Genomic DNA, 25,621 nt, shown 5'->3' with positions numbered 1-25,621 from the left:
TGTACACATCTGCGTTTTTAACATTTATTTAACAAGTGATTTTTTTGCTGTGCTGTCAGTCTTCATTAAATTCTTTCTGAAACAAAATAAGATATAGATACATTAAAAATTCTGTTTTGGGGTTTTTGCTGGAGGTTTTCCAACCCTTTAGTTACCTTCATGGTGTACCTCTCCATCATCTGTCTGTGATGTAGCCGGACCCTTAGGTTAACATGTGGAGCCTAATGGAGCTTACTGTCGAACTCTGTGCCTCCACTGGCCATTGAGTAGTCATTAGTTGTGTGTGGCGATTTAAATTAATTAGAAATAAGTAAAATGAGTGGTTGTGTTCCTTACTGGCAATAGTCACATTTCAAGTACTCAGTAACCACATGCGGTTAGTGGCTGCTGTGTTGGTCAGTGCAGATGTGGAATGTTTCCATCGTTGTAGAAAGTTACAGATAGTGCTGCTGCTCTCTCTCTCTCTCTCTCTCTTTTTTTTTTTTTTTTTTTTTTTGGCAAGATTATGTTCTGGTTCTTGAGCATTCCTGAAGTAATGTAACATTTGGATATTCCTTTCTATAATTTTTTCTCAAACTTAAACTGATACCTCATTGTTCTTCCATTTGATAAGCTTTTTTTTTTTTTTTTAAAGATTTTATTTATTTGAGAGAGAGCATAAGCAGGGAAGAGAGGTGGAGGGAGAAGCAGGCTTCCCACTGAGCAGGGAGCCTGATACAGGACTCGATGCCAGGACCCTGAGATCATGACCTGAGCCAAAGGCAGATGTTTCACTGAGCCACCCAGGTACCCCCATTTGCTAAGCTTCTGGATGAAGCGAGCGTATCACATTCACCGTATCCCTAGCATCTAGCATGGAGTCTGATAATTAGAGGTGCTTGACAATTATTTTTTTTTTAAAGATTTTATTTATTTATTTGACAGAGATCACAAGCAGGCAGAGAGGCAGGCAGAGAAAGAGAGGAGGAAGCAGGCTCCCCGCTGAGCAGAGAGCCCAATGCGGGGGCTTGATCCCAGGACCCTGAGATTATGACCCGAGCCGAAGGCAGTGGCTTAACCCACTGAGCCACCCAGGCGCCCCGTTGACAGATTTTTGTGGAATTGCTGGTACATGTAGCCTATTACCCATGGTACATGCTTGGTCTTTAATTCCAATCTCATGTAAAACATACAGGTTTGTATACATACATATTTTTTTTTAACTTCTGTCAGGATAGCTTATTTTTCCTCTTCAATCTGTGTTTAGTTAAACTTGTTTTTCTGGGAATGTCTGGGTGTGTCTGTAGATTGGGTGTCTGCCTTGGCTCAGGTGGTGGTTCCTGGGTCCTGGGATTGAGTCCTGCATCAGGCTCCTGCCCGCTGGGGATCCTGCTTCCCCCTCTCTTCCCTGCTTATGCTCTCTCTCACAGTCTTCATCTGTCTCTCTCTCTCAAATAAGTAAAATCTTAAAAAAAAAAATGTAAAATTGTTTTTCTGTTTACTTTCTTCCAGGTTTTGTACATCCCGCCGAATAGTGCAACTGTTTCCCTCCAGCCTTCTGAACCCCTTTTGCCATATAAACTCTATTTCCTTTTCTTAAGAGAGCACTTACTATTTTTTAACATACTTTGTATTATTTTGTAATGATTTTTTTATTGATGCTCTGCCTCCTTCCAGAATAGAAAGCCCAGGAGGATAGAGATGTTTGGCTTTTCTTTGAATTATTCTGTTGGATAATGCGTCTTGAATTTGATTTTTTTTTTTTTTAAGATTTTATTTATTTATTTGACAGAGAGATCACAAGTAGGCAGAGAAGCAGGCAGAGAGAGAGGAGGAAGCAGGCTCCCCGCTGAGCAGAGAGCCCGATGCGGGGCTTGATCCCAGGACCCTGGGATCATGACCTGAGCCAAAAGCAGAGGCTTTAACCCACTGAGCCACCCAGGCGCCCCCATTGAATTTGATTTTTTTTCATCAGTACATCAGCTGGTGTTTCTTCACAGATGTTGCTTCTTTCCCATTCTTGCCTTTCCTTTTAGTTACACGTTAAACCTTTCACTATAAATACATATTTTAAAGATTGATTTATTCATCAGAGCGAGAGAGAGGTACAGAGGGAGGGAATCTTCAAGTAGACTCCCCCCTGAGCACAGAGCCAGTCTTGGGGCTTGATCTCACAGCCCTGAGATCATGACCTGAGCTGAGATCAAGAGTTGGACGCTTAACTGACTGGGCCATCTTGGGACCCCCTTGCTATATTTTGTATGTATCACATGCCCCTTTCTCTGTTGTCCCTTCTCAGAGTTTCTGTTTGAAAATTTGCTACTAATCTGCTTTCTAGTATTCTGATCCTCTATTTTGCTGTGTTTAGTCTACTGTTATCCACTGTGTTTTTAGTTTCAGATACATATTTTGAGTTATCTTATTGCAGAATTTCTCTCTGATTTTTAAAAAAGATTCATTACTTCTTGAACATATTAATTATAGTTATTTGAAATAATGTGCCTGACGGGCGTCTGCGTGGCTTAGTTGGTTAAGCATTTGACTCTTGGTGTCAGCTCAGATCATGATCTCAGGGTTGCTAGTTCAAGCCTCGCATTGGGCTCTACACTCGGTGTGGAGCCTACTTAAAAACTACCAAAAAAAAAAAAATGTGCCCAATAACTTTCTAATGTTAGTTTTTCTTGTGTTCAGTAATTTGATCCTGTCTCTTTTATTAAACACCGAATGTTTGTATGAAAAATTGAGGCCTTTTCTAGATACCTTCCCTTTGACAAATATCTGCAAACTCAAAATCAAAATCAATCTAAAAACTATTTCTTTTAATAATGGTGGTGGAAGAACTTGAGATCTGATCGGAATAAAATGATCTTTGGCCCACATATTCCACAAAAAATACCTCAGCATAAAAGCCAAAACTGTAAAGTGTTGGGAAGAAAACATGGGAGATTATCTTTGTGACCTGGAGTGTAGGTAAACATTTCTTATTTAGCCCACAGATAACACAAACCATGCAAGAAAAAATTGACTTTACCATTAGACTTTATCAGAATGAAAAACATACACTCATCCCAAGACACAATTAAGAAAATGAAAAGGCAAGCCATAAACTGAGAAAATACTTGCAATTCCTATGTCTGACAAAGGACATGTTTTAGAATATACGAAGTGCTCCTACGACACCATAGTAAAAAGATGAAACTAATTTAAAAATTGGGTGAAAAAATTCTCTGCTTCATGAAAGAAGATATAGTGCGTAAGTGTCCAAAAAACACAGAAAGTGCTCCATGTCATTGGTCTTTAAGGAAATGCAAATTAAATTGAGGTAGCACTTGACATTCTTCAGAAAGCTGTGATAGCAGAAAAAGGAAAGTAAGCCCTGGAGAAACTGGAATGCTTGGGCATTGTCAACGGAAGTGGTAGATGGGGTAGCTACTGTGGAAGAGGGTTTGGGGGCTCCTCAGAAGGCCAGTGCTACTCAGCAGCCCCACTCATCGGTGGGCATCGCAGACACACCTGAGAGCAGAAGTTCCAAAGGTGCTCGTGTGCCACGGCTTGGTGTGCGTTACAACGGCCACAAGATGGAAATGACCCAGGTGTCCATCAGCAGATGAGTGGGTACATAAAATGTGGTCTGTCCATACATTGAGATATTACTGAGCAGCAAAAAGGAGTGAGGTGCTGATCCGTGCTATGATATGAATGAACCTTGAAAACATGCTCCATGGAGGAAACGAGACATAAAATGACAAATACACGATTCGCTTTATAAAGTACCTAGCACGTTAGAGGTTACCCATGGTTAGGGGTGGGGAGGAGCTAATGCCCATGGTTCTAGAGTTTCTCTTTGGGGTATTCAAAAAGTTTTGGAATTAGATGGTGGTGGTTATACAACAATGTGAACATAATTCAAGCCACTGAATTTTACACTTAAAAAATGGTCAAAATGACAAAATTTTATGTTAGGTACACAGTAGTACTCTCCCCTTATCCTCAGGGGACACGTTCCAGGACCCTCAGTGGATACCTGAAACTGTAGATGTTTTCTCCTATCCATACTGTGATAGCATTTAATTTATAAGTGAGGCACAGTAAGAGATTAACAGCCGTAACTAGTAGTAAAATAGAACAGTGATCGCATACTGTGATAAAAGCTACAGGAGTGTGGTCTCTCAGAGTATCTCCCTGTGCTGTATTCGCCCTTCCTGTGATGACGTGAGATGATAACAGTACGCCATGGCGCCATGAGATGAGCTGAATGATGTAACATCATGACGTAGCGTTAGGCTGCTGTTGATCTGATGGGACATCAGAGAGTGGTCGTCTGCTTGTGGACTGTGGTTGACTGTGGGTGACCAAAACTGTGGAAGGCCAAATTGTGGATAAGGGCAGGGGGACCACTGTATTGCATTTTACCACAATAAAAAAAATTAATATTATACAAAGATGAGTCAGGTTATACGCTCGAAATGGGTGAATTATGTGTTATGTAAATTATATCTCAATAAAACTTTTATTTTTGAAATTTTAAAATTAATTTTTGAGAGGAGGGAGGGGCAGAGAGAGACTCCTAAGCAGGCTCTGTGTCTAGTGTGGAGCCTGACGTGGGGCTCAGTCCCACAACCCCGAGATCGTGACCTGAGCTGAATGAAGTGTCAGATGGGCAGCCAACTGCATCACCCAGATGCCCCTCGATAAAGCTTTTACAAACAAAACCATAGTGAGATACCTCTGCACACCCATTGGAATGGCTATGATTAAAATGACGGCACCAAATTTTGGCGAGGATGTGGAGCAACTGGAACTCTCATAGATTGCTGGTGTGTAAATGGTGCACCTGCCCTGGGGAACATTTTGGCAGTTTTTCTGTAAAGTTTAACATACACCTGCCTATGACTCTGGCAAGAACATACATCCACAGAAGACATACAGCCAAATGCTTGAAACACCTCAGATTTCCCCCAGTGGAAATGGCTGAAACTATCTGGAAACTTACATGAACGAACCACCAGTGCAGTAGAACGCAGTGCAGACAGATCCCAGGGACACGGCAAGTGAAAGAGACCAGACGCCAAGTACGCAGTGCTCGTTTGTGTTTAGGAAGTTCTCCCAACAGGCCAGGCTGATCAGTGCCGACACACCTCTGAACGGTGCTTGTCCAAAGAGGCTGGGAAGTGACTGGAAAGGAACAGGAGGGGATTTTCTGGAGCAAAGGAAGTGGGCTTTATCTACTGGGGGTATTGGTTGCCTGGGGGCATGCATTGGTCAGAACTCATTAAACTTAACATGATTTGTGTATTTCAATGCATGTAACATTGTATCTCAATTTTCTGCCTGTAAGCTATTGCTCTTCTCCTCCCTCTGGAAAGAAAATGGGTATTACAATGCTTGCTTTGTAGGGTTGATCGATGCAGGTATTAGAGTGTGCTATATATGCTTAGTCTAGAACAGGGCCTGGTGAGCATCTGGTGCCCAGCAGACCCTGACATTGCAGGCTCTAGTCAGGGTGCAAAGTGAAAAGAAATGAGTGGTGGCTGTTGGGAATTTTGTTTATTTTATTTTATTTTTTAAGATTTTATTTATTTATTTGACAGAGAGGCAGCGAGAGGGGGAACACAAGCAGAGAGAGAGGGAGAGGGAGAAGCAGGCTCCCCAATGAGCAGGGAGCCCAATGTGGGGCCTGATCCCAGAACCCTGGGATCATGACCTTTTGCCAAGGGCAGATGCTTAATGAGTGAGCCACCCAGGCGCCCAATTTTGTGTATTTTAAAGTCACGCTTGTAAAGTCTTTAATTTCATCTCATTTCTATGGTCCGGTCCTTACTTTATTTTTTTTTATAAAGATTTTATTTATCTGACAGCAAGAGAGGGAACACAAGTGGGGTAGAGGGAGAGGGAGAAGCAGGCTTCCCACAGAGCAGGGAGCCCGATGCGGGACGCGATCCCATGGCCCTGGGATCATGACTTGAGCCGAAGGCAGAGGCTTAACCCACTGAGCCCCAGTTCTTGTTTTAATAAGCTTTTGGAATGGTCTCTGAAACTTTGGAATAAAAAATAGGTATAAGAACAAGAAACTTAGTGGAAGAAAAATGGTTTTTCAGATCTAAGATGTGGGCAGTAATTTCATGCCACAGTTATGATCCCTTGGTAGAAAGGTATTTTGGCAATATTAAATAATTTTAAGAAGCTCTAAGAACTTCCAGTAAAAAAAAGCAGGTACTTGAAATGAGCAGTGTTGTGCTTAGGCAGAGGAATTTAGATGTGTTTGCGTGGAGTGACTGCTTTAGGAACTGACATTCAGAACACCCATGCTTGTGTAGTCTTTGGAAAAGGAAATTGAGGCTTTTCATTAGTTTTCATCCTAGTGTTTTCGTTGGTTTGGTTGCTTATTTTTAAACTTCTGACAAATCAAGACCACAAATACATAAAAATGTCCGTGCTTTACGGTGGGCGATAGAAGAGATGGTCTAACGAGTACCCACGCATTTCTCTAGCAAAATCAACAAACGTTCAAGTTTTGTCTTCTCTCAAAGGCCAAAATGTTACCCAGACTGTTAATGCCCTCTGCATGGGAACAAATTGCCCCGCAAGGTAGCAGCTTGAAGCCACACGTTTATGGTGTCCTGCAGCCTGTGAGGGTTGGGAGATGCTTGGTTGGGTGGATCTGGGTTAGTGTCTTTCCTGAGGTCGCCGTCAGGCTGTTCACCAGGTCAGCCAGCCTGGTGAACAGTCGACTGGCTGGAGGCCTGATTCCAGGCTCTCGCCAGGTTTTGGGTTAGGCTTTCAGTCCTTGCCACGTGGACCCTTCCCTAGGGCTGCTCATTCCTGCCAGCGAGCCAGGAGAGTGTGCTCAAGGTGGACGCTGGAGCGTCTTTAGAATCGTGGAAGTGACCTGTCCTTTCTACCGCGCGCTGTCATGGTCACGGGAGGGATCACACGTCAGGGCTTGATCACCAGCGGGGGGTTGGATGGTGGTAGGAGGGCTCCTTGTTCACTCTGATCCTGCACTTCCCTCTTGGTTTCAGAAGGGGGACACTGGTACGGTTGGCCTGTCATTTACCTTGTGCCTTTGAGTGCTGCCGGTTTTCACGCGCGGAGGGCCAGGTCATTAACTCTGGCTGTTGTAAGGTCTCCCGGCACAGGGATAGATGATAATTTCCCTTTGTTCTTACCGATGGATATTTGGATGGCCTTGGAGTTTTGGAAGGCAGCTATGCTCACCACTATACCACCAACGCCCGCTGTGGCCTTGGAGTTTTGGTAATTCCTACTGCACCCTTCTGTCTCCGAGTGCAGGGGAGGCCCAGCCTGGTGCTGACTTCCCCGTGTTGGCCCTGATTGCCACACGGCGGAGGGGGCTTCTGCCCGTCCTGGGCGAGCGAGCTTCACTCCTCGGTTTTAGACGTGATGGTAGCTGAGCGTTTCCGTTCAGTTTTTGAGCGTGGACATACGTGTCTTGTTTTAAGGCCGGGCTGTGTATTTATATATTCTTAAAAGAACCTTGATTACATTGTTTGGAATGGAGGGGAGACCTGGCAGGTGGGACCAGGGTCTTGGACGCAGCTCCGTACGCGTCAAACTGCGTAGCGCGGTGGGGAGCCGCTGGCTGTGAGGAGAGTGTCCAAGAGCCGGTCTGTAGTGATTGTTCTGGCCACTCCAGAGCTTTTAGTTGGGTTTGCTTTTCTTTGCTGACTCCACACGTGCCAGCGTTTAGCACTGTCATGGTAGCTGATCAGTGCGAAGAGCTGTAGTCGGCCCGGAACATAGCCAGAGTTCAAATGCTGGGATACTGCGTTTGTAAGTATCGTCTGATGCCTCCATTCCTTTGTGCGTACGCACAGATCATTTTTCCCTCAATCACCATGTCACCTCCTCCTTAAAGCCTGCCTCCTGCCCTGTTTTCCCTGTGGCCCTCTGCGCCTCCCTCTTGGAAAGAACTTCCCGGAGTGTCAGAATCACCTGTCACCACCTGCCGACCCGCTGGAGTGATAGCAGCCCGAGGGCAGGCTTCTCCTCATTACCTCTGTATCCTCAGAGCCTGCTCGAAGAGCCAGCACGGAATGAGCACTTGATGGGGTGTTTATTGTTTCTTAAATATTTTCTTGAGTCATTCAGCATAAAGAGAGAGTGTAGACAAAGGACTCTAGCAAGGAAAGTATAGAAAAAAATGCCAAATACGACAGAGGACTATGATTTTGAAGGTAAAGAAAAAAAGCCTTGGTATTCCTAACTACTTGTATAACTACATTGATGAACTTTCAGGAAGGAAATAGAATGAGCACGTTAGAGTCAACGTACTATGGAACTCAGAAATAAACCTGTCTTTCTGTGTATATGCATACTCACCTAGGTTTTCCCCAAACATTACTGAGTCTCTGGCCAGCAACAATCTCCGGCTGCTCCAAAACAAAAACAAAAAATGAAACAAAACGAAAACCCCCCCCAAAACCCACAGGAGTCGTCAGCCTCGCTAAGGTCACCATATGGCATCTTGACTCAACCGTGATTCAGATCAGCTTTGTTGAGCGAGAACATCAACTCAGTGATGCTATAAAAAGCACTTCACAGAGCAGGATGACAGTTTGCTTTATTTTTACCTAGGCCGTGAGCCGGAGGACCCCATGGAACGATTTGGTAAGGTGTTCTGACTCAACTTCAAAATACAGATGTGGTCAGGGTAAGCCACCGCTCATTCAATTCTCTTAAATGGACAGAACAGACAGGAAAGCGTTGGAGCCAGCAAGTCAAAATAAATAAGGCTGGGACTGTGACCGCCAGTGCCCTCAGAGCAGAATTTCTCAGCGCTTCATTCTTCCAGTCTTCTGTAGTGGTCCCTGGACCGCGGGCAAGGGAAGTCAGGCCGAGGCCAGGAATCCCGGGCCTGCCTGCGTTGTCCCCCGCCCTGCCTGCCGCAGACGTGGACGAGTCATGTCCGAGCCAGGGGACCGCGTGTAAGCCAGCGACGCTCTCATTGGAGCCATGGTATATGTTGGGCTCAGGGAAGCGCCTGGCACGTAATAAGCACGATTTTATGTGTTTTTGTGGTTGTCTTTGTCCTTGAGAATAGTTACAGCTTTATCAAAGGGCGTTAAAGATGACGAATGGTGCGATATACCATTACATGATGGAAAACCTCAGTAGCGCAGAGACCTCCGTCTCCCCAGAGTGACTTGTGGTTTCTGTGCCCCTGAAAATAAACTCGACAGGCGTATTTATGGGTGGAAATGCACAAGCTGATTTTCTCATTTGTTTGGTGAGCTAGGTTTTGTTACTCCCCGATTCCCTCAAGGCTTTGTATGAACCTTTTCTGACTCCTCAGCTCTCGAAGCCCTCACATTTGTCCTCCCCCAAAATTTGAGCGTCTTCATTTCCTTCTCTGAACATTGATCTTCTTGATCAAAGTGAAATTCAGCTCGCCTCTGAGGGATGCCTTTCCGGAAGGTCTTCCAAGTGGGAGGCTCTTTGCTCTCTCCCGTGTGCCCTGCAGTGGAAGGCGTGCTAGGCATTCTCCTGGAGGGCCCTGGCTGCTTCCAGACCTTCTCCCCTGGAGCTCCTCCAGCTTTCGGTCTCACGCCATCAGTGTGTACCACATGTGTGGTCACTCTTGCCGCTAGAAGAATTCCTTGGGTCACTTCACCTCGTTCCTTGAAGAATGAACTCGAGGTCGCTATTAAGTCTGCAGTGCTTGTCCTGTCTTAAATCGTGGCTGTTCCAGTGTTCACGTAGATCATTGCTCCAGCCTTTTTGTTCCTTGACTTTTCTTTCTCTCTGTCAATGAGCTTGACCTTCACCCCAGCTAACCACTCACTGTCAGCGCCACTGGGGCCTTCTCGTTAACCAGAGCTGCCTTCCCGCCACAGTCTGTTCAGGGGTCCCACTCTGGCCCCCTGTTTGATCTTCTCTAGGTCACCTCCCGCAAGGGTCTTCAGTCTGACCAGGACCTACAGTTGGTTGATCCTACTACTTTTTCTCTGTTTCTGTTTAAATTTCAAGTAGGTTCCATGCCCATGTGGGGCTTGAACTCACAGCCCTGAGATTAAGAGTTCCATGCGCTGCCGAGGGAGCCAGCCCGGCACCCCGATCCCCCTGCTGCTAATTGCTGTCCCTTGCGTTCCTCAGGTTCACATTGTCCTTCTGAGCCACTTTAGATGGATGGGTTGGTGGTAAGGCAGTTGCTGGTGTATCCACCAGGGCTTCCCTTGTCTGTTCTGTTAACTTGGCCTCAGGCTTCCCTGGGACGTCTCCGGCTCCGGATAAAGCCAGCTTGCTGTGTCCTCTGTGGCCGCACCCAGGTAGCTGAGCCAGGCTCGAGGCAAGCTTACAGCCTTGCTCACAGCCTTGCTCACTGGTTGACGATCCCTGCGTACCGGTGCTGATGGGTCTGTGTTTAGGTTGGTCATTAAGGTCACTGCCTTAGCGCGGCCTGGCAGTGCTCTGCGTCTCCCTCTTCCATTCGGCCTCCTGCTGTCCTGGTCAACCAGGTCCCGCCTTTCCCTTTCCTTAACTTTCCGTTGTGTCTCCTTCATCCTCACTCCTGGCTTCCTGTTTCACTGAGTAGAGAGGAGCGGCTAGAAGGTTATTTCCAGGACTCCCCGGCCCCCTCTCCCCAGCTACCTGTTCCGCGACTGTCCCCTGCCTCCGCTTCTGTGGCTGTGGAGGAACAGTCCTGCTCCGAATGCCACCCGTCCCCCCCGCCCCCGGACCTGCACGCTCGACCTCCCTCCCTTTCACAGGCATTGCTCCCATAATCCCCCCCTTCTTAAATTGTCCGTTTTACCATTTCTGTTGGATTATCTTCATCCGATGATCCATCTGCTGTAGTTTCTCCCCTGGTGAGAAAGCTCGGTGGTCCCTGAGCTGTGGTCCCTGAGCTGTGGTCCCCTTTTCCTGCTCCCCGTCCTAATGGAACTTCCCCAAACAGTGATTTCTATTTACCTATCTCCGTTTCTCGTTCTCTCGAGCCCGTTTCACGTCGCTAACACGTCACTAACCAGTGGTATTCCTCATTCTTCGCTCCCCCGACCTTCCGGCCGCCGTCGCTGGGGGCTCCCATCCTCCTGGAAACACTTCCTTCGCTTGCCTTGCACACCGTCACCCTCTTCTGAATCACCTTTCTCGTTGGCGGCTCCCTCCTGGGGCTCGGGCTCTAGGGGCTCCGGGGGCTCCATCCTCAGACTCAGACGGCTCCTCTCCCCTGCCCTGTGCCCGCTTCACTCCCGAGCGACCTTGTTCAGTCTCGTGCTCCAGTCCTCTCCGTCTGCTGGTGGCTGGAACATCTGCCCTGGCTGTGCTTTCCTTCCGAATTCCAGACCTGTGGATCGCTCTGCCTCCTGCATGGTTTGTCGTTTCTGGAAAGCACCTCCAGCCTCACCAGCCCCAGCTCGCAGAGCCCCCCACCCCCTGGGTATCTCCGGGCAGCCTTCTCCCTTTTGGCGAGCTGCACGGACATCTTTCCTGATGTGGCGTGGGCCACAGTTCTGGGGTTCTCCCAAGTCCCCTTTCTCAGATGGCCTCATGACACATTCTGTTGGCAGATCTCATCCACTCTTTCCTGAGAATATATCAGAGTCTGATCTTTGCTTATTCCGTCTCTGCCGCTCTTGTCCTAGAACAGGGCTCTAATTGGTCTCCTGGTGCCTTCTCTTCATCCCCTGTGGTTTGTTCATCACAGAGCAGCCAGAGGGGTCCCCCAGAATGCAGGGCACTAGAGCCTTCTGGGGCTTTCCCGTTAGGATACAAGCCAGGATCCTTTGACCCTGCACGGTGTGGTTCCGGCATGCCTCCGACTCAGTTTACCTTTCCATTCCCTCTCCGGGCTGCCTTTCCGCGAGCCCTCCGCCTTCCCTGTGGTGCACCAGGTACACCTTCGCTTTCCATCCCCGTCTCCCAGGAAGGGGCCTGGCGCTTCCTTATCCGGTTCTCTGCTCTGAGACCACTTTTCCAAATAAGGTTCTTAAGGAGGCCTTATATACGCAGTCTTTCTCTGCCTGAGATTATAAAGACATTCTCCATATATTTCCTTCCAAAGCTTGATAGCTGTGGCTAACACGCCGTCCTAGATGCATCTGGGGTGCCTTCCTCTGACCCCCCACAGAGCCCGTGGCCACGCTGTCACCTGTCGGGTTTCTTTGAAGGCAGTGCTGCTCCTGGACACGCCAGCCAGTGGTTTACCTGCCGGTTGCACCTTTTCTTGGCTTCTTTCACTCGGCGTTGTGCATTTGCAGTCTGATTCGGATGAGAGATGAATTTTGACTATCGTGAGGACAGTGAGAAGGGGGGAAGCGTGTCATTTTGGGGGGTGGGGGAGGGCTGATGTGTATGGACTCTTTAAAGCAGGGGAGCCAGACTGATCCTGGGGCCGCGGTGGGGCCCTGCCACCTTTTAAGAATGTCCGTGTCTGTCTTTTCCTTTTTTTTTTTTTTCTCCTTCCTTAAATGGTCTATGAGTAGTTTTTACATTTTTAAGTGGTTGGAAAAAGTAAACTTTGGGGCACAAGAAAGCTGCATGAACTTTACATGTCAGTGTCCCCAAGGAGAGCTTTGTTAGCACTCAGCCATGTTTGTGCGCTCAGATGTCGTCTGCAGCTGCTTTTGCTCTGAGGGCGGCGTTGTCGAGTGGTGGCTGAGCCTGTCAGGCCCTCTAGTCCCAAGTGTTTACTCGCTGGCCTGTTCTCGGTAAATGGACTGGTCTGAGCCTTCAGGGACAGCTTGAGAGTCCCAGATGGAGCAGAAGAGGGAAAGCGGAGAGCTCCCAGGCCGGCAGAGATGAGCCTCCGAATTCTGCCCTCAGCTCTTTCCGGCAGGAAGGGCAAATGTTTTTATTTTCTGTTTTATTTTGTTCAGTCCATCCTGGTCAGATCAGGGGGTGTGGGGGTGGAGGTGGGGCTGTGGTTTTAAATAACAGCCAGTGATTCTTAGTCTTGGAACTTGTCTGCAAGGTGTGAATCCTTTTCTGGAGTAGGAAGTCTCAGCAGGGCAGGGCTGGGCCGGCCCGATGAGCCTTTGGCTTCCTTTTCAGGAGGAGGTCCAGCCTACGAATGACTGACGGGAAAAAGTGTGTGCCCATGGGACCGCGGGCCTGTCTAATCTCTGATATACGGTCACGGGGAGTTTTCTTTAATTTTACTGAGACGGGACTTGCCAAGATTCAACCTACAGATCTGTTCAGACTTGAAGGAAATGAAATTCTACCTTTTGTAGAATTCAAAGCCTTTTTTTTTGTTTCTGTAATGTAACATTTCATTTGTACGTTGTCTTCGGGGTATGCATTCCTATCTAATAGGAGTGTCTAACAGTTGAATTTTAATTGTCCTCCTAAGTACTTTCTGCCTTCTGTGGATAAAGTAGCTAAGCTTTTTAAAGACTCTGAATATTTTGTGTTCGTTTGGTGAAAGCAGAAGTGACAGCAATTACTGTTATTAATAGTAACATTTGTAATGTGGGAGCGATTGATCTTTACTGCTCTGGGGTCTGTTGTTGATCATTTCAGGTCTTTAGCCGCAGTGCCTTGACGGTGAGCTTCAAACTTGAAGACAGAGTACATTAGGGCTGTTGGGATCTGTTATACCAAATAACTTTCTTTCAAGGCTGTGGAGGAGCACAGAGTATACATGAGACTGTTGGGTGTTTCCCCAGTTCTTGCTGGTAGCGAATGAAAGCTCTTTCCCCACCTGGTGGAAGTTGATCAGGTATTGTACACAACGGTGGCGAGTAAAGTCTACAACCATTTATTGTATCGCTCTAGAGAACAGGTTTTAATTCCTTCTCTTTCTAGGGGAGCAAGACATCTCTAACAGACAGTCTTTGCTCTCCAGAAATTTACGGGACGGTTATCAGTAGGGTTACATTTCCCCCTTTAGGGTCATCCATGATGTCACCCACGGAGAAGGAAAAATTTGATGTTTGTGAACTATCAGTCATAAGACGTCTACCATCTTTTGGAAAACATGTCCCTTTTCCGAGGGTAAAGGAGATGTGGAAGCCAGGACGTATGGATTTCCTGACCGGAGGGGGAGAGTCGGGCGGATGCCTGGGTAGGTCTCTTTCTGCCGCTGCTGCAGCCCCGGATGTGAGTGCCGCTGCTCACCTGCTCAGGTCCCGCCCAGTGCGCATCCGTGGGGCAGGCAGATGCCACCGAGCGCGCTGGTGCCTCGTCGCTGTTGGCAGCTTGAGTCAGTACAATTAGTGGATGCCAGTTCTGGGCCCTAGAGGTAGGGAAATACAGAGGATAGGCTCTGTTTCCCGGTGGTTTATGGGCCAGCCGGGGAGCTGTGCTGGAGAAGGGAGTGTCATCTGATGTGGGGAAGTCTTACGTAGTCCGTCTTACCGGTGGAGTGACACTGGGACGTTGACAGGGGCGCTGGTCCACCTGGAGAAGTGGAGAGTTTCTCCGGCCTGGGAGTTTTCCAAAGGCTTCAGGAAGGAGATGCAGGATTTTGTAGGCGGACACTTGGGTGGGCGTTGTGTAGAAGGCGCATTCAGGGGGAGGGCATACGTTGGAGCAGAGAGGTTTGCAAATGCCTGGTGTTTTCAGGAATCCATGGGTGCGCAGCCCGGGGAGAGCAAATGGCAGTGCTCACAGCCCCAGGCGGTCCTACTTCTCTTCACGGCACAAGCGCGAATTGCCGTGTGCCCAGGGAGGGCTACCATGATGATTCTCTGGCAGCCGTTAATAGTCACTTTAGGAAGATGGCAGTTGGCCTTAGCTCAGCTAAACATTTTTCTTTTGGTTAAAAGTCTAACCAAGGAGAAAGGCCTGGTGCACATGTGACACATTATTGTGCAGCCTCGGGAGTCACTCATAGGATAGGTTCTCGAACTTACTAATTGTTGCGTGGTTGGAATATCAGTCCTCCAGTTTTCCCAAGAACAGTGGTTTCTTTTTTTTTTTTTTCCCATCTTGCTTTTCCGTCTACCACAGTTTGAGTCCGAAGCTTTCGATGTGATGGCTTCTGGGAAGACCGTTCAGAGTAGCGAGGTAGTGTCCGTGTGAGGTTACCTTGCAAAGGACGGGTGGGGAGAGGTCATGTCGGCTTCTTGATCCTGGGCCGGATGATGCCGTCTCGGTAGGAAAAGAGGCGTTACTGCATGCGATTCAGGCGGTCGCTTCTTTTATCTGACCGTGACATTCCATGACGGCTGCCATCGAAACCTTGCGCAGTGGGGGCACATGAGGAGACTTACTCCCTGTTGGAGCACTCCTGATCACACTCAGCATCCTTTGACGTGTTGGAAACTCTTTGGTGTTTTCTTAGCATGTCAATGTCTGCACTGTATTTAGTACTCCTTAAAGATGTCTGGAGAGTGTTCGCGAATTTTCTTTATGGCAAATCATCACTGAAAATGGCTTATGTGGGTAATTGTTTCTTACAGTCCCTGAGATGGGGTGAGTACCGTACCCTTGGGCTTTTACGGTTTCATTTGGTCACCCAGTCGCTGACAAATCATGTGACTTACGCCCTCTGTCCATGAGCTGAAAAGATGCCAGTTGCAGGACAGGGACTTGGGGTCCTGAAGCTCAAGGAGGGGCATGTCTCTGGGCCCTGCCCTGCGCGGGGGAGATGCGTGGAGGGGCTCTGCCAGCCCCTGAGCCGGCCCAGTGACTTGGGTGGCTTGGTGTCCACGGTTCGTGTGGACTGGGGGCTCCCTGCTGACCTGGCACAGGGGAGGAAGAGCTGCAGGGTGCTGGGCTGGCGTGACCGGGCCAGAGACGAGCATTCGTGCGGTCAGGGTCCTCGGCAAGAAGCTCCCCAGCTGTCTGGCACAGCAGTCGCTCTTCTGACTGTCAGACAGGGGCTGCTGCTTCAGGAGACTCGTGGGGCGAGGAAGGCGGCTTCACGTTTTTGAGCCACGTTGCACGAAATTGCTTACCTTTGTAGCCCTGTAGTGGTTGCCGGTGTGGGCCTTGCTCCTGGGAGGAGAGCATGTGGGAGCTGAGATGCCCCGGGGGACTGGCCACATGTTCATTTTTCTCCCCTGGGCATGCGTTCTCGGTGGAAGGACGCCCTCGCTCGCTCGCGCTGCTCGCCCTCTCCCCCTCTCCGCCTCCCCCTTCTCCCCATCTCAGTCTCTGTGTGTTTCTCCCTGTTTATCTCCTCCCTCCCTCCTCCTCTCCCACTCTCCCCTGTGCAGTCCAGTATATACCGGCCGTATTGCTGGCTTCTCTGTATCTAGAAAATGAACAGTGAGCGGGTTGGCCTCCCAGACAGCTTAATGGATAGTGTTTCTGGAAATTGTATTTTGGTACATGTTGGGCGGTGGTGGGTGTGGCTAGATTGTCTTTCTAGAACAGAGAATGTAGATCTTCTGTTTTGATTAAGGATGGATCCCCAAGCACAGACCCTCCCCGGAGACGGGCATCTGGGTTGTCGCAGGCGGTGCGGGTACCATGTCAGATGGCTTCTTTCAGAAATGGGGCTCTGCCCGTTATTAGCCCAGTGATACGGGCAAGTTACTCAATTCCTCTCGGTTTCACTTGTCTTAATAACACATGAAAAGGTTTCTGAGAATGTGTCTGGCTAAGCGCTCCAGGTTTGTAGCTCTTTGATTTTGTCTTGTAAGTTACAGAGTGAGAACAGACAGGTTGGCCTGCAGGTCCATGGAAGTAAGTGCAAGCAGCTTTCTGAATAGGACATTCAGTGATTAGATTTGTTTTCCTCTGGTTTGTAACAGTTTCATCCTTTTTTCAGAGAAACTGCACCCAGGACTATCTTCCAGAGAGTCCTGGACATCTTGAAGAAATCTACCCATGCTGTTGAGCTGGCCTGCAGAGACCCGTCCCAGGCAGAGCATCTGGCGTCCAGCCTGCAGCTGATAACGGAGTGCTTCCGGTGTCTCCGGAATGCCTGCATCGAGTGTCCTGTGAACCAGAACTCTATCAGGTAGCCTTCTTTGTGGTGCCCACTGATCCTCTGATCCTCTTTCCTTGCGTATGTGACTGCTGGGCTGTCTTGCAGGTTTACGGGCAAGAAATAGTTTGGGGATCACAGTGTTATTACCCAGTGGTAACCACAAGGCTAGATTCCGTCTCCAGGCGATAGGCACCCTGCGGTCTTGCCACTGGACACTTGCAGGCGAGCATATAAATGGTACGACCTATGACAGAGTGTTTTTAACATTAGGGGTTACATACAAAGGTCCTTTCTTCTTTGTATTTCTAATGTATGTTTTGAACTCTTAGGTTATAGACATACAGCACAGTGATTTCAACTTAATTTTAATTCTCCAATCCTGGATTCTGCCTTTCTAAAGGCATATGCAGTTCTGGGCCTCACTTTTCGTAGCTGTAAATATTTAGTTTTAGTGTTTTAATTAGTTAGCCTGTGTTGGCTTGGAACAAGGAGCGTGCCTTGTAGATTTCTAAGATGGCCTATTCTAAGATTTCCTTTAGACCGTGCAGAGGTGCGAGCTCTCCTTCCGCCTGTTTTAGAAGGGGCACCTTGTTGGAAGTAGTTAAGAAGAGAATTGCCAGATGCTGTTCCCGTTCTTTTGCTTGTTGGTCTCCCCTCCCAGAGCTGAGCACCTTTCCTCTTCGGTTTAATGGAATCTGCTTTTTTTTTTTTTTTTAAAGATGTTATTTATTTGACAGAGATCACAAGTAGGCAGAGAGGCAGGCAGAGAGAGAGAGGAGGAAGCAGGCTCCCCGCTGAGCAGGGAGCCCGATGCAGGGCTCCATCCCAGGACCCTGAGATCATGACCTGAGCTGAAGGCAGAGGCTTTAACCCACCGAGCCACCCAGGTGCCCCTGGAATCTGCTTTTTATTACAAATTTTTACTTGAGATGAAATCGGAAGCCACAAAGAGCACGTTCCCCTTTCTTTCCTGGGCTTGAAGTAGACAGAGCCTCCAGGCCTCTCTCGCTGCTGCGGTGGGTGGAGCTGGGCTAGTCCAGAGCCTCTTGAGGGACCCCCTTTGCTGCCTAGACAGTCTTGGACCTGAGGCTTTGATGTGATGAGTGAGAGTTTTAAGATCAAGTGGAGGGGAGAATGCCGAGGTTGTTTCACTCCATACTGAGCAGACCCTGCTGTCCGTTTTGCAGGTAAATGCATAGAAATGGTAATAATGTTGCTAATAATAGTTTACATCTTAAAATATAACTAGTTAATGTGCTAGAAACTGAAGCCAGGGGCAGAGGCTAGTTTGTTTTGTCCCTTTCCGGGCAGGGGAGCCCCTCTGATGTGATCGGGGAGGAAAGGGAGAGCCTTAGAACAGAAACTCTTGAGTGCGGGCTGGCGAATTCATCGTGGTGCCTGGCTCGCCTCGCTGGGAAGGATGCGAGCATTCGGTGGGCCTGCCCTCCACACCGGGCTTTGTCCCCAGGGCTTAACTGCAGTGTCTTATTTTATTTTTAGAACAAACCCAAGAAATAGCATGCTACCGTTTTCCCACTTTTACAGAAGAAGAAACTGTGGCTCGGGTTAAGGAACTTGCCCGACAGTCCCTCATTCCATGAACAGTAGACGAGCCAGGGAACGCTCTCTGGGACTCCAGAGCTCAGCTTGAAAGCAGTTGTCGTATCTGCCTAGAGACACCTGCTAACCCTGTCGTGGGTGACTGCTCGGTCCCTTGAACAGCCACGGGACCCTATATCGGGACCCTGACCTTCATGAGCACCGGTCTTCCCCTCTGGAAGTCAGGGCAAGCAGGATCTCCCACCCAGGGCTGTGGGTGTTTCAGATGAGATTGCTTAACGCCACTTGCCTCCGCCGCTCTGCCCAGGTCCCCCGGTGGCCTGGTTCTGCCCTCAGGAATGCTAGCGCACTTGAAGTGTACGATAATACAACTTCCTTTGCAGTTCATTTCTATTTGCTTTTCCTGATTATACAAGTAATACGCAAACTATAAAAATTCAAGCACTGCAAGGAAAAATAGTGTGGCAGATGAGATACCAGCTGTCTTCTGGCAGGGCCATCCAAGCAAGCACCATACTCCTCTGGGAGGTGGGCACTGAGCCGCTCTTCGGCCGTGGGGAGGGAAGAAAGGACCCGGACCCTCTTGTTCTTTAAGGAGTGAGTGTCGTGGCTTCATTCTGCTTCTCGTGGGGAAGTGAAGGCAGGGAGCCGTCGTGGTTTCCTTTGCTGCTCTAACAGATTGCTGCAGACTTGGTGGCTTGTTTGAACACCAAGTCTTTCTTATCTTCTTTTTCTGAGTCAGAAGTCCAAAATCAGCGAGAACCAGTGGGGCTGGTAGTAGACATTCTTTAGCAGAGAATCCGTTCTCTTGTTTCTCTACCTTCTGGAGCCTGCCCGGGTCCTTGCTTGCGGCCCCGTCCTCCCGCCTCCAAGCAACACCAGAGAATCTTCCAGTCTCTTTGCAGCTCCCACCATCCTGCACCCCCTGATAAGGACTCTTAGGATTAATGATGCCCATGCCAGTATCTAGGATAATCTCCCCCTCTCAGAACCAGTAATCATACCTGAAAAGTCTCTTCTGATTTTTTTTGACCAACTTTGATTCTCAGTGGCAGCTGCGGGTCTAGACTCATTTCCGTTCGGACACCACCCGCCTGGAATCAGTGCCATCAGATCCCATAACGTAAAGGACTCAGTCCCATAAGATAGCCCCACTTGAGATGCGAACCGGTTGCCATTTCTGCCTAGCTGACAAGTTCCGAGGTTCCCGTGACACCTCTCGGGTTTGATACAACGGTTCCCAGGACTCAGGGAGGCACTTGCCATACGGTTACCAGTTTCCTGTGAAGGACACAACTTTGGGATACCCAAAGAGAGGAGCTACGTAGGACAAGTGGGTCGCTGCAGGGCGGTCTTGCTCCCTCTGATGTGTTCACTAGCCCACAGAGAAGTTTTCCAAACTTGTCATTTTGTGGGGGTCTTTATGGAGCTTCTGTCACATAGGCTTGATTGGAAAAATTGTTGTCTGTTGGTGATGGAACTCAATCTCTAGACCTTTCTCCTCTGCAGAGGTCTGGAGGTTGGTGCTGAATGTTACAGTCCCATAATCACTTGGTTGGTCCCTCTGGGGGACAGTCAGCCCCGCTGTGAGGCCACATGGAGGCCCCATTAGAGCTGCCTTATCAGGATAAACCCACTTGTGGTTGAGAGGGGCTTGCTCTAAATATCAAAAAACTCCTTATCACACTGGAAATTCCAAGGGTTTTAGGTGCTCTGTGCTAGGAATGTGGGACAAAGACCAAAAACATATTTCTTAATATACCACATCTCTTTGGTCATATAAGAGAGCATAATTACAGGTTCCAGAGTTGAGGGTGTGGACATCTTTCGGGGGCCATTCTCCCCACCATGGTCCACCCTGGAGCCCCTAGAGAGTCAGTATACAGAATGCCTTCAGCCCTTCCCAGTGCCCCACATTTTTGACCCCGACAACATTAGCTGGAGTCCAGAATCTCATCTAAGTCTCATCAGCTAAAAGTCCCGAATTGTATTACTCAGTTTTCTCAATTACTCACATGTCTGATTCTGGTTGGAGCACATCCATTCTGGGGTAGAATTCGACTGTATTGGTGCAGCTGTGAAACTGGACAGGTTCTCTGCTCCCCAAATGCAGTTTGGGGCAGGCCTAGGGTAACTGTTTTGGACATTATCCTTTGAAAGAGGAGAAAATCGAAGGAAAAGAGGAATCACTGATCCCAAGCAAAGCAGTTTCAGAATCCCATCTGGCAAAAAACTCAGTTCGGTTTCCAGGCCTGGGAAGAGTCATCTGTGGCTTGAGGCTGTGCCCTTGGCCCTGCCCTCAGAGTCAGCCTTCCTTTTTCCCCAAGGGAGCATGTGTTTGCACCTGAGTCATTCTATCAGCCTACTTCCCGCTAGTAGAATTTTGGGAGTTTGACACTTTTTTTTTTTTTTAAATTTCATCCTTTCTCTGTGCTTTTTGTCCAAGCTGGCAGACTTTCTTCTCCCGGTAAAACATTTTTAACAACCGTGTGGGTCTCACATGTCTGTCATGGGGATTCCCATCGTTAGACAAGAGGGTCCTGCACAGAGCTTTCGTAGATAACCCCGTCTCTACTCCTGGGTTCTGCTGAGGTGACAGAAGGGAGTGGGTCCCACCCTAATCTGCTCAAAGAGCCCCTCCTCACCTGGGACTCAACACTGACCTTCTGATTCTTCCCAGGCAGGAGCAAAAGCTATGCAGCTAACCCCTTGGCTTTCTCGGCAGAGCACGCTTTCTGGCCACTGACTGTCCCAGTTTTAGTGTCTTTTGCCATCTGGCTAGACTGAGAATTCTCCGAAGCAAGACCTGGTTCTCTCTTCATCTCCTTTCTGTTAGGTGCAGCAGGAAGTGGAGCACTCAGGTCCCACCATAATCGTGGCTCAGCTAAACATCCGAGTTCATCATTTTGCTGAGCTTCTGCACCTGTGGGAAGAGGGTCCTCTTTCCCCGGTTTCCAGGGATTGGTTCCTCACTTCTGAGCCCTCACTGGCAGTGCCTTCGGCATCCACGTGCCCACCAGAAGTCTAAAAGCTTCTAGCATTTCAGAGGCTGCTCACTGTTCTTCTGGCCCCTGCTCCCTGCCAGATTCCAGAGCTGCTCCCATATGTGCGGGTGTTTATATGTGCATCATCGCTTCTGCTTCCCCAAATCTGATTGCTTTCCTCCTGCTGTTGTGACACGTTACTCAACCCACTTTATGGCTTCAAACGACACAGATTTGTTATCTTTTGGTTCAGGAATTCAGAAGGCTGGAATGGGTCACCATGGCCGAGTTCCCTTTGGAGGCTCTCGGGGAAAATCCATTTCCTGGCCTTTTCTAGAAGCTTCTAGAAGCCGCTGGCATTTCTGGGCTCATGTTCCCTTCCCCAACTCTGACACCCTCATGTATTCCTCTTTTAAGGTGCCTGTGACCATATTGGTCCCACCTGGCTAGTGCAGGGTGATCTTTCCATCTCAAGATCCTGAATCCACTCACAGCCCGAAGGTCCCCTTTGCCCTGGGGGGGTGGGGTAACACGTCAGCAGGTTATGAGATTATGATGTGGAAAGTTTGCGGCTCTGTTCCCTGGATCATTTGAAACGCAGGCCTAAGAAAACTAATGGGTCTGACTCTGTCTTTTTAAAAAATCTCCTACAGGAACTTGGATACCATTGGCGTGGCTGTTGATCTGATTTTTCTTTTTCGTGAGCTACGGGTGGAGCAGGAGTCCCTGTTGACAGGTAACTTGTAACTTGTGGGATTCATGGGTTTCTCAGACCTTTGGAAAGGATTTAAAATCCACATCTTAGTTAAAGCAAATGTTTTGTATTTCATGATACAGAGAAACTTATTTGGTGATGTTAGTGAATGATCATAAATGAAGTTGTCACAGCTTCCTGTCCTCACTCTGTTGTGGGGTGAATTGTGCTCCCAGACTGTCCCCCAGTTCTGTACGGTGGAGCCCCGACTCCTGCCACTTGGGGATGTGACTGTGTTTGGAGACCGGGCCATGAAAGAGCTAAATCCAGTAGAATGGAGTCCTGCAGGCGGGCCTAACCCGTGATGGCTTGGGTCCTTGTAAGAAGAGGAGGTCAGCACACAGACACACACAGAGGGACGACCACATGAGGACATGGCGAGAGGACCACCATCTGCAAGCCCAGGAAGGGGGCTCAGAAGGAACCAGCCCATCCCACACCTTGATCGTGGACGTTGAACCTCCTTCTCTGAGAAGATAAATCCATTGTTTACACCAAACAGTCTGGTGCTTTGTTAGGCCGGCCCTCGCATAGTCATACAGTGTTTTGTGTGGATATGGCATGCCTGTCCTCGGGTGCCAACTGTGATCCGGACGCTGAGCAGAGCAGACAAGAGTCTGTCTTCCGCATCATCCGCGCCCCTTCACACCAAGTGCTTGCTCTCTGTTATTTTGGGCAGCAGTAATTTCTCAGGTATTGTCAAGAAACCAGTAGGGTGTGGGGTTTCGTAGGAAAGTGTTTTTAAGATGTTAGAGATTTAAAGATCTTTTTGTAGCTCTAATTTATGATACACCAGAAGCCTCTGTGCTCAAATTGGGGGATGAAAAATCAGTAGTAAGGTCCGGTCCAGATTTCACTGTTGCATGGAAAAGCAGCTCTTCTTGAAGTTTCTGTGTGGTATGGTCATTCCGAAGGAGAGTTCAGAATGTAGTGCATTTTATAATGACTGAAAAGTGCTGATGTGGTAGATAGTGGGTCCTGTGGTGGACAGAAGTGGGTTTCCCTGGCCACGAAGTATTTCTGAATGAGACACCTGAGAGGAAGCACCAGACGGACGCGGTGATTCAAGGGCCATCAGAGTGGGCCAGCCCTCCCCTGGCGCACTGAAGCCCATCCCTGTGTGGCCACTGAGCACCGCGTCTCCTAAAATCGCCCCATCCCTGGGCTCCATGCTTCCATCGCACATCATGTGCCCTCCTATCTTCCTGGATGCTGACGGCTGCTCTGCTCCATCCCTGATCGGCCCCAGAAGACTTGTGTGATGTTTATGGGATAAAACAGTGTTTCGCAGGATCAATTCTCTCTTCGCTGAAACAAGTCCATAATCTCACAGAAAATCTAAAGGAGGTGATTTCTGACACTTTTTGGGACCCAGTTTGTCAGTGGTCGAGAAATTGCTTGTGTGGTTGGCGGCCTGGCTTTTCACCACCAATTGGTACCAGCCAGAGGGCACGTCTTCATACACCTGTGTTGTGTTGTGTTTTGTTGTGTTATGTTGTGTTGTGTTGTGTTGGTGTGTTTGGAACAGTTTACGGTTTCGGCAGCTGTGGTATGTTAGTTTAATTAAGGAATCCGCCTTTTACTGACCTGACATTCACGCAGCCAACAAGTAACCTTTTTAAAGGGAACAGCCGTGGGGCCTTGAGAGCGTTCGCAGTGCCGTGCAGCCACCACATCTAAGTGACGCACTTCCACAGTTCCGAGAGGACATCCTCTCCCCGCCGAGCAGCTGCTTTCCGTTCTCCCCTCTCCTGTGTCTGTCTCTGGATTTACCAGTTCTGGGTTTCTCATGGAAGTGGAATCAGAGAGTCATGGGACCTGTGTGTCTGGCTTCTTTCAGGAAGCAGAATGTGTTTCCGAGTGTTTGCACATTGCTGCAGGTACTAGTACCTCAGTTATGTGACGACTGAATAAGACTCGGTGGTGTGCATGGGCCACATTTCATGAATCTGTTCACTGGCGGCCATTTGGGTGGTTTCCGCCATTTGGCTGTGGCACTGCTATCGGGCCGTCCAGAATAGCGCTGCTCCGGGTGTGCCTGTGGACATACTAATCGGTGTATGGTCTTTCTGTCCTTCAGCAGTTCTAGCAGTGGAATTGTGGGTCCACTTCCTATTTAAGTTGTTAAGGAACCAGACTTTCCTCAGCCCCTGTGCTATTTTGCATTTTACCGACAGTGTACAGTATTCCCGCTTCTCCACGTGCTCGCCCGCGCTCCTTGTCCTTTCCGGGGGGTCGGAGTCATCCCCATGCTTGGGAAGCGGCATCTCATTGTGGTTCTGATTTGTGTTTTCCTCATGATTAATGATGCTGAGCATCTTCTTATGTGCTTGTTTTGGCCATTTGTAAATCTCCTTTGGGGGAAATGTCAAGGTCTTTGCCCAGTTTTTAATTGGGGTGTTTGTCTTTTTGTGGTTTTTTCTTTTTTTTAAGATTTATTTATTTATTTATTTTGGAGAGAGGGAGAGTGAGTGTTTGTGAGCAGGGGCAGAGGAAAAGGGGAAGAAGCAGACTCCCTGCTGAGCCGGACTCTGGGCTCCAGGCCAGGATGCGGAGATCATGACCTGAGCCGGAGGCAGACGCTTTACTCACTGAGCCATCCAGGCTCCCCTGTTGTTGATTTTTAATTTTTTTTTAAATTAAAAAAAAATATTTTTTAATTTATTTGACATATAGAGATCACAGTAGGCAGAGAGGCAGGCAGAGAGAGAGGGGGGAAGCAGGCTCCCTGTCAGGCAGAGAGCCCGATGTGGGGCTCAATCCCAGGACCCTGGGGTCATGACTCGAGCCGAAGGCAGAGGCTTAACCCACTGAGCCACCCAGGCGCCCCTCCCGTTGTTGATTTTTTAAGAGTATGTCTATGTCGTGCGTATTAGCAGTTAGGTGGAATCTATAGATCCGTTTGGTGAGACTTGCCAACTTAGCTATACGGAGTCTTCTAGTCCATGAACATGGGCCATCTCTCCCCTGATTTAGGTCTTTACTTTTCAGTTGTGTCGGCTTTACGGAGATGATGTGTGCTTACAGGCAGAACTGGAAGCATGTTAGCGAGGCGGGGGTGGGCAATGGAAGTTCCACAGTATTTCTCTCTTTCTTCTTGAAGAGGGCGGTCCGCGATGCGCCTGAATTTGGAATTCCATGTGAAATTGGGATTCAACAATGAAACTTAAAAAAATTCTATAGTGTATTAGTTCAAGCCTAATACAAGCCTTATAAAAGCACTCTGGTTCTTAATAAAGTGCCCATACTGTGTTGTGACTCTTTCTCTGTGAGAACCTTATTCTTGGTGGATTTTTAGCAGCATATCTGTGCCAGCGTTTTGTTACCACTCTTGAGGTAAAAACTGTAATTACATTGTCAAAATAATATTTAGAGTATTATTTTCAGAGAATAATTGCAGTGGTGTGATGAATATATTACGCTCATCAAATTTATGTAAACACAAGCATGAGTTATTTTAATTGAATTATTGGTGTTGTTTTTGGCCTTTATTCATTT

At 48.3% G+C, this 25,621-nt stretch overlaps 1 protein-coding gene across 1 annotated transcript in view; it reads left to right on the top strand.

Annotated features, from left to right (window-relative positions):
• The window catches only part of ATXN10 (ataxin 10), a 159,069-nt gene that overhangs the window by 4,500 nt on the left and 128,948 nt on the right, over positions 1-25,621 (top strand). Inside the window, exons 2-3 of the mRNA XM_045083699.1 lie at positions 16,664-16,855; positions 22,023-22,105. Of these exons, the coding sequence (XP_044939634.1) occupies positions 16,664-16,855; positions 22,023-22,105 (275 nt within the window). The remainder of the gene's footprint in view (positions 1-16,663; positions 16,856-22,022; positions 22,106-25,621) is intronic.

This window comes from Mustela putorius, unplaced genomic scaffold (assembly GCF_011764305.1).
Source record: "Mustela putorius furo isolate JIRA1106 unplaced genomic scaffold, ASM1176430v1.1 tig00000738_pilon_pilon_pilon, whole genome shotgun sequence".
Lineage (NCBI taxonomy): Eukaryota > Metazoa > Chordata > Mammalia > Carnivora > Mustelidae > Mustela > Mustela putorius.
The sequence above is the reverse complement of the archived record's forward strand: the minus strand, read 5'-3'. Positions and strand labels throughout refer to the sequence as shown.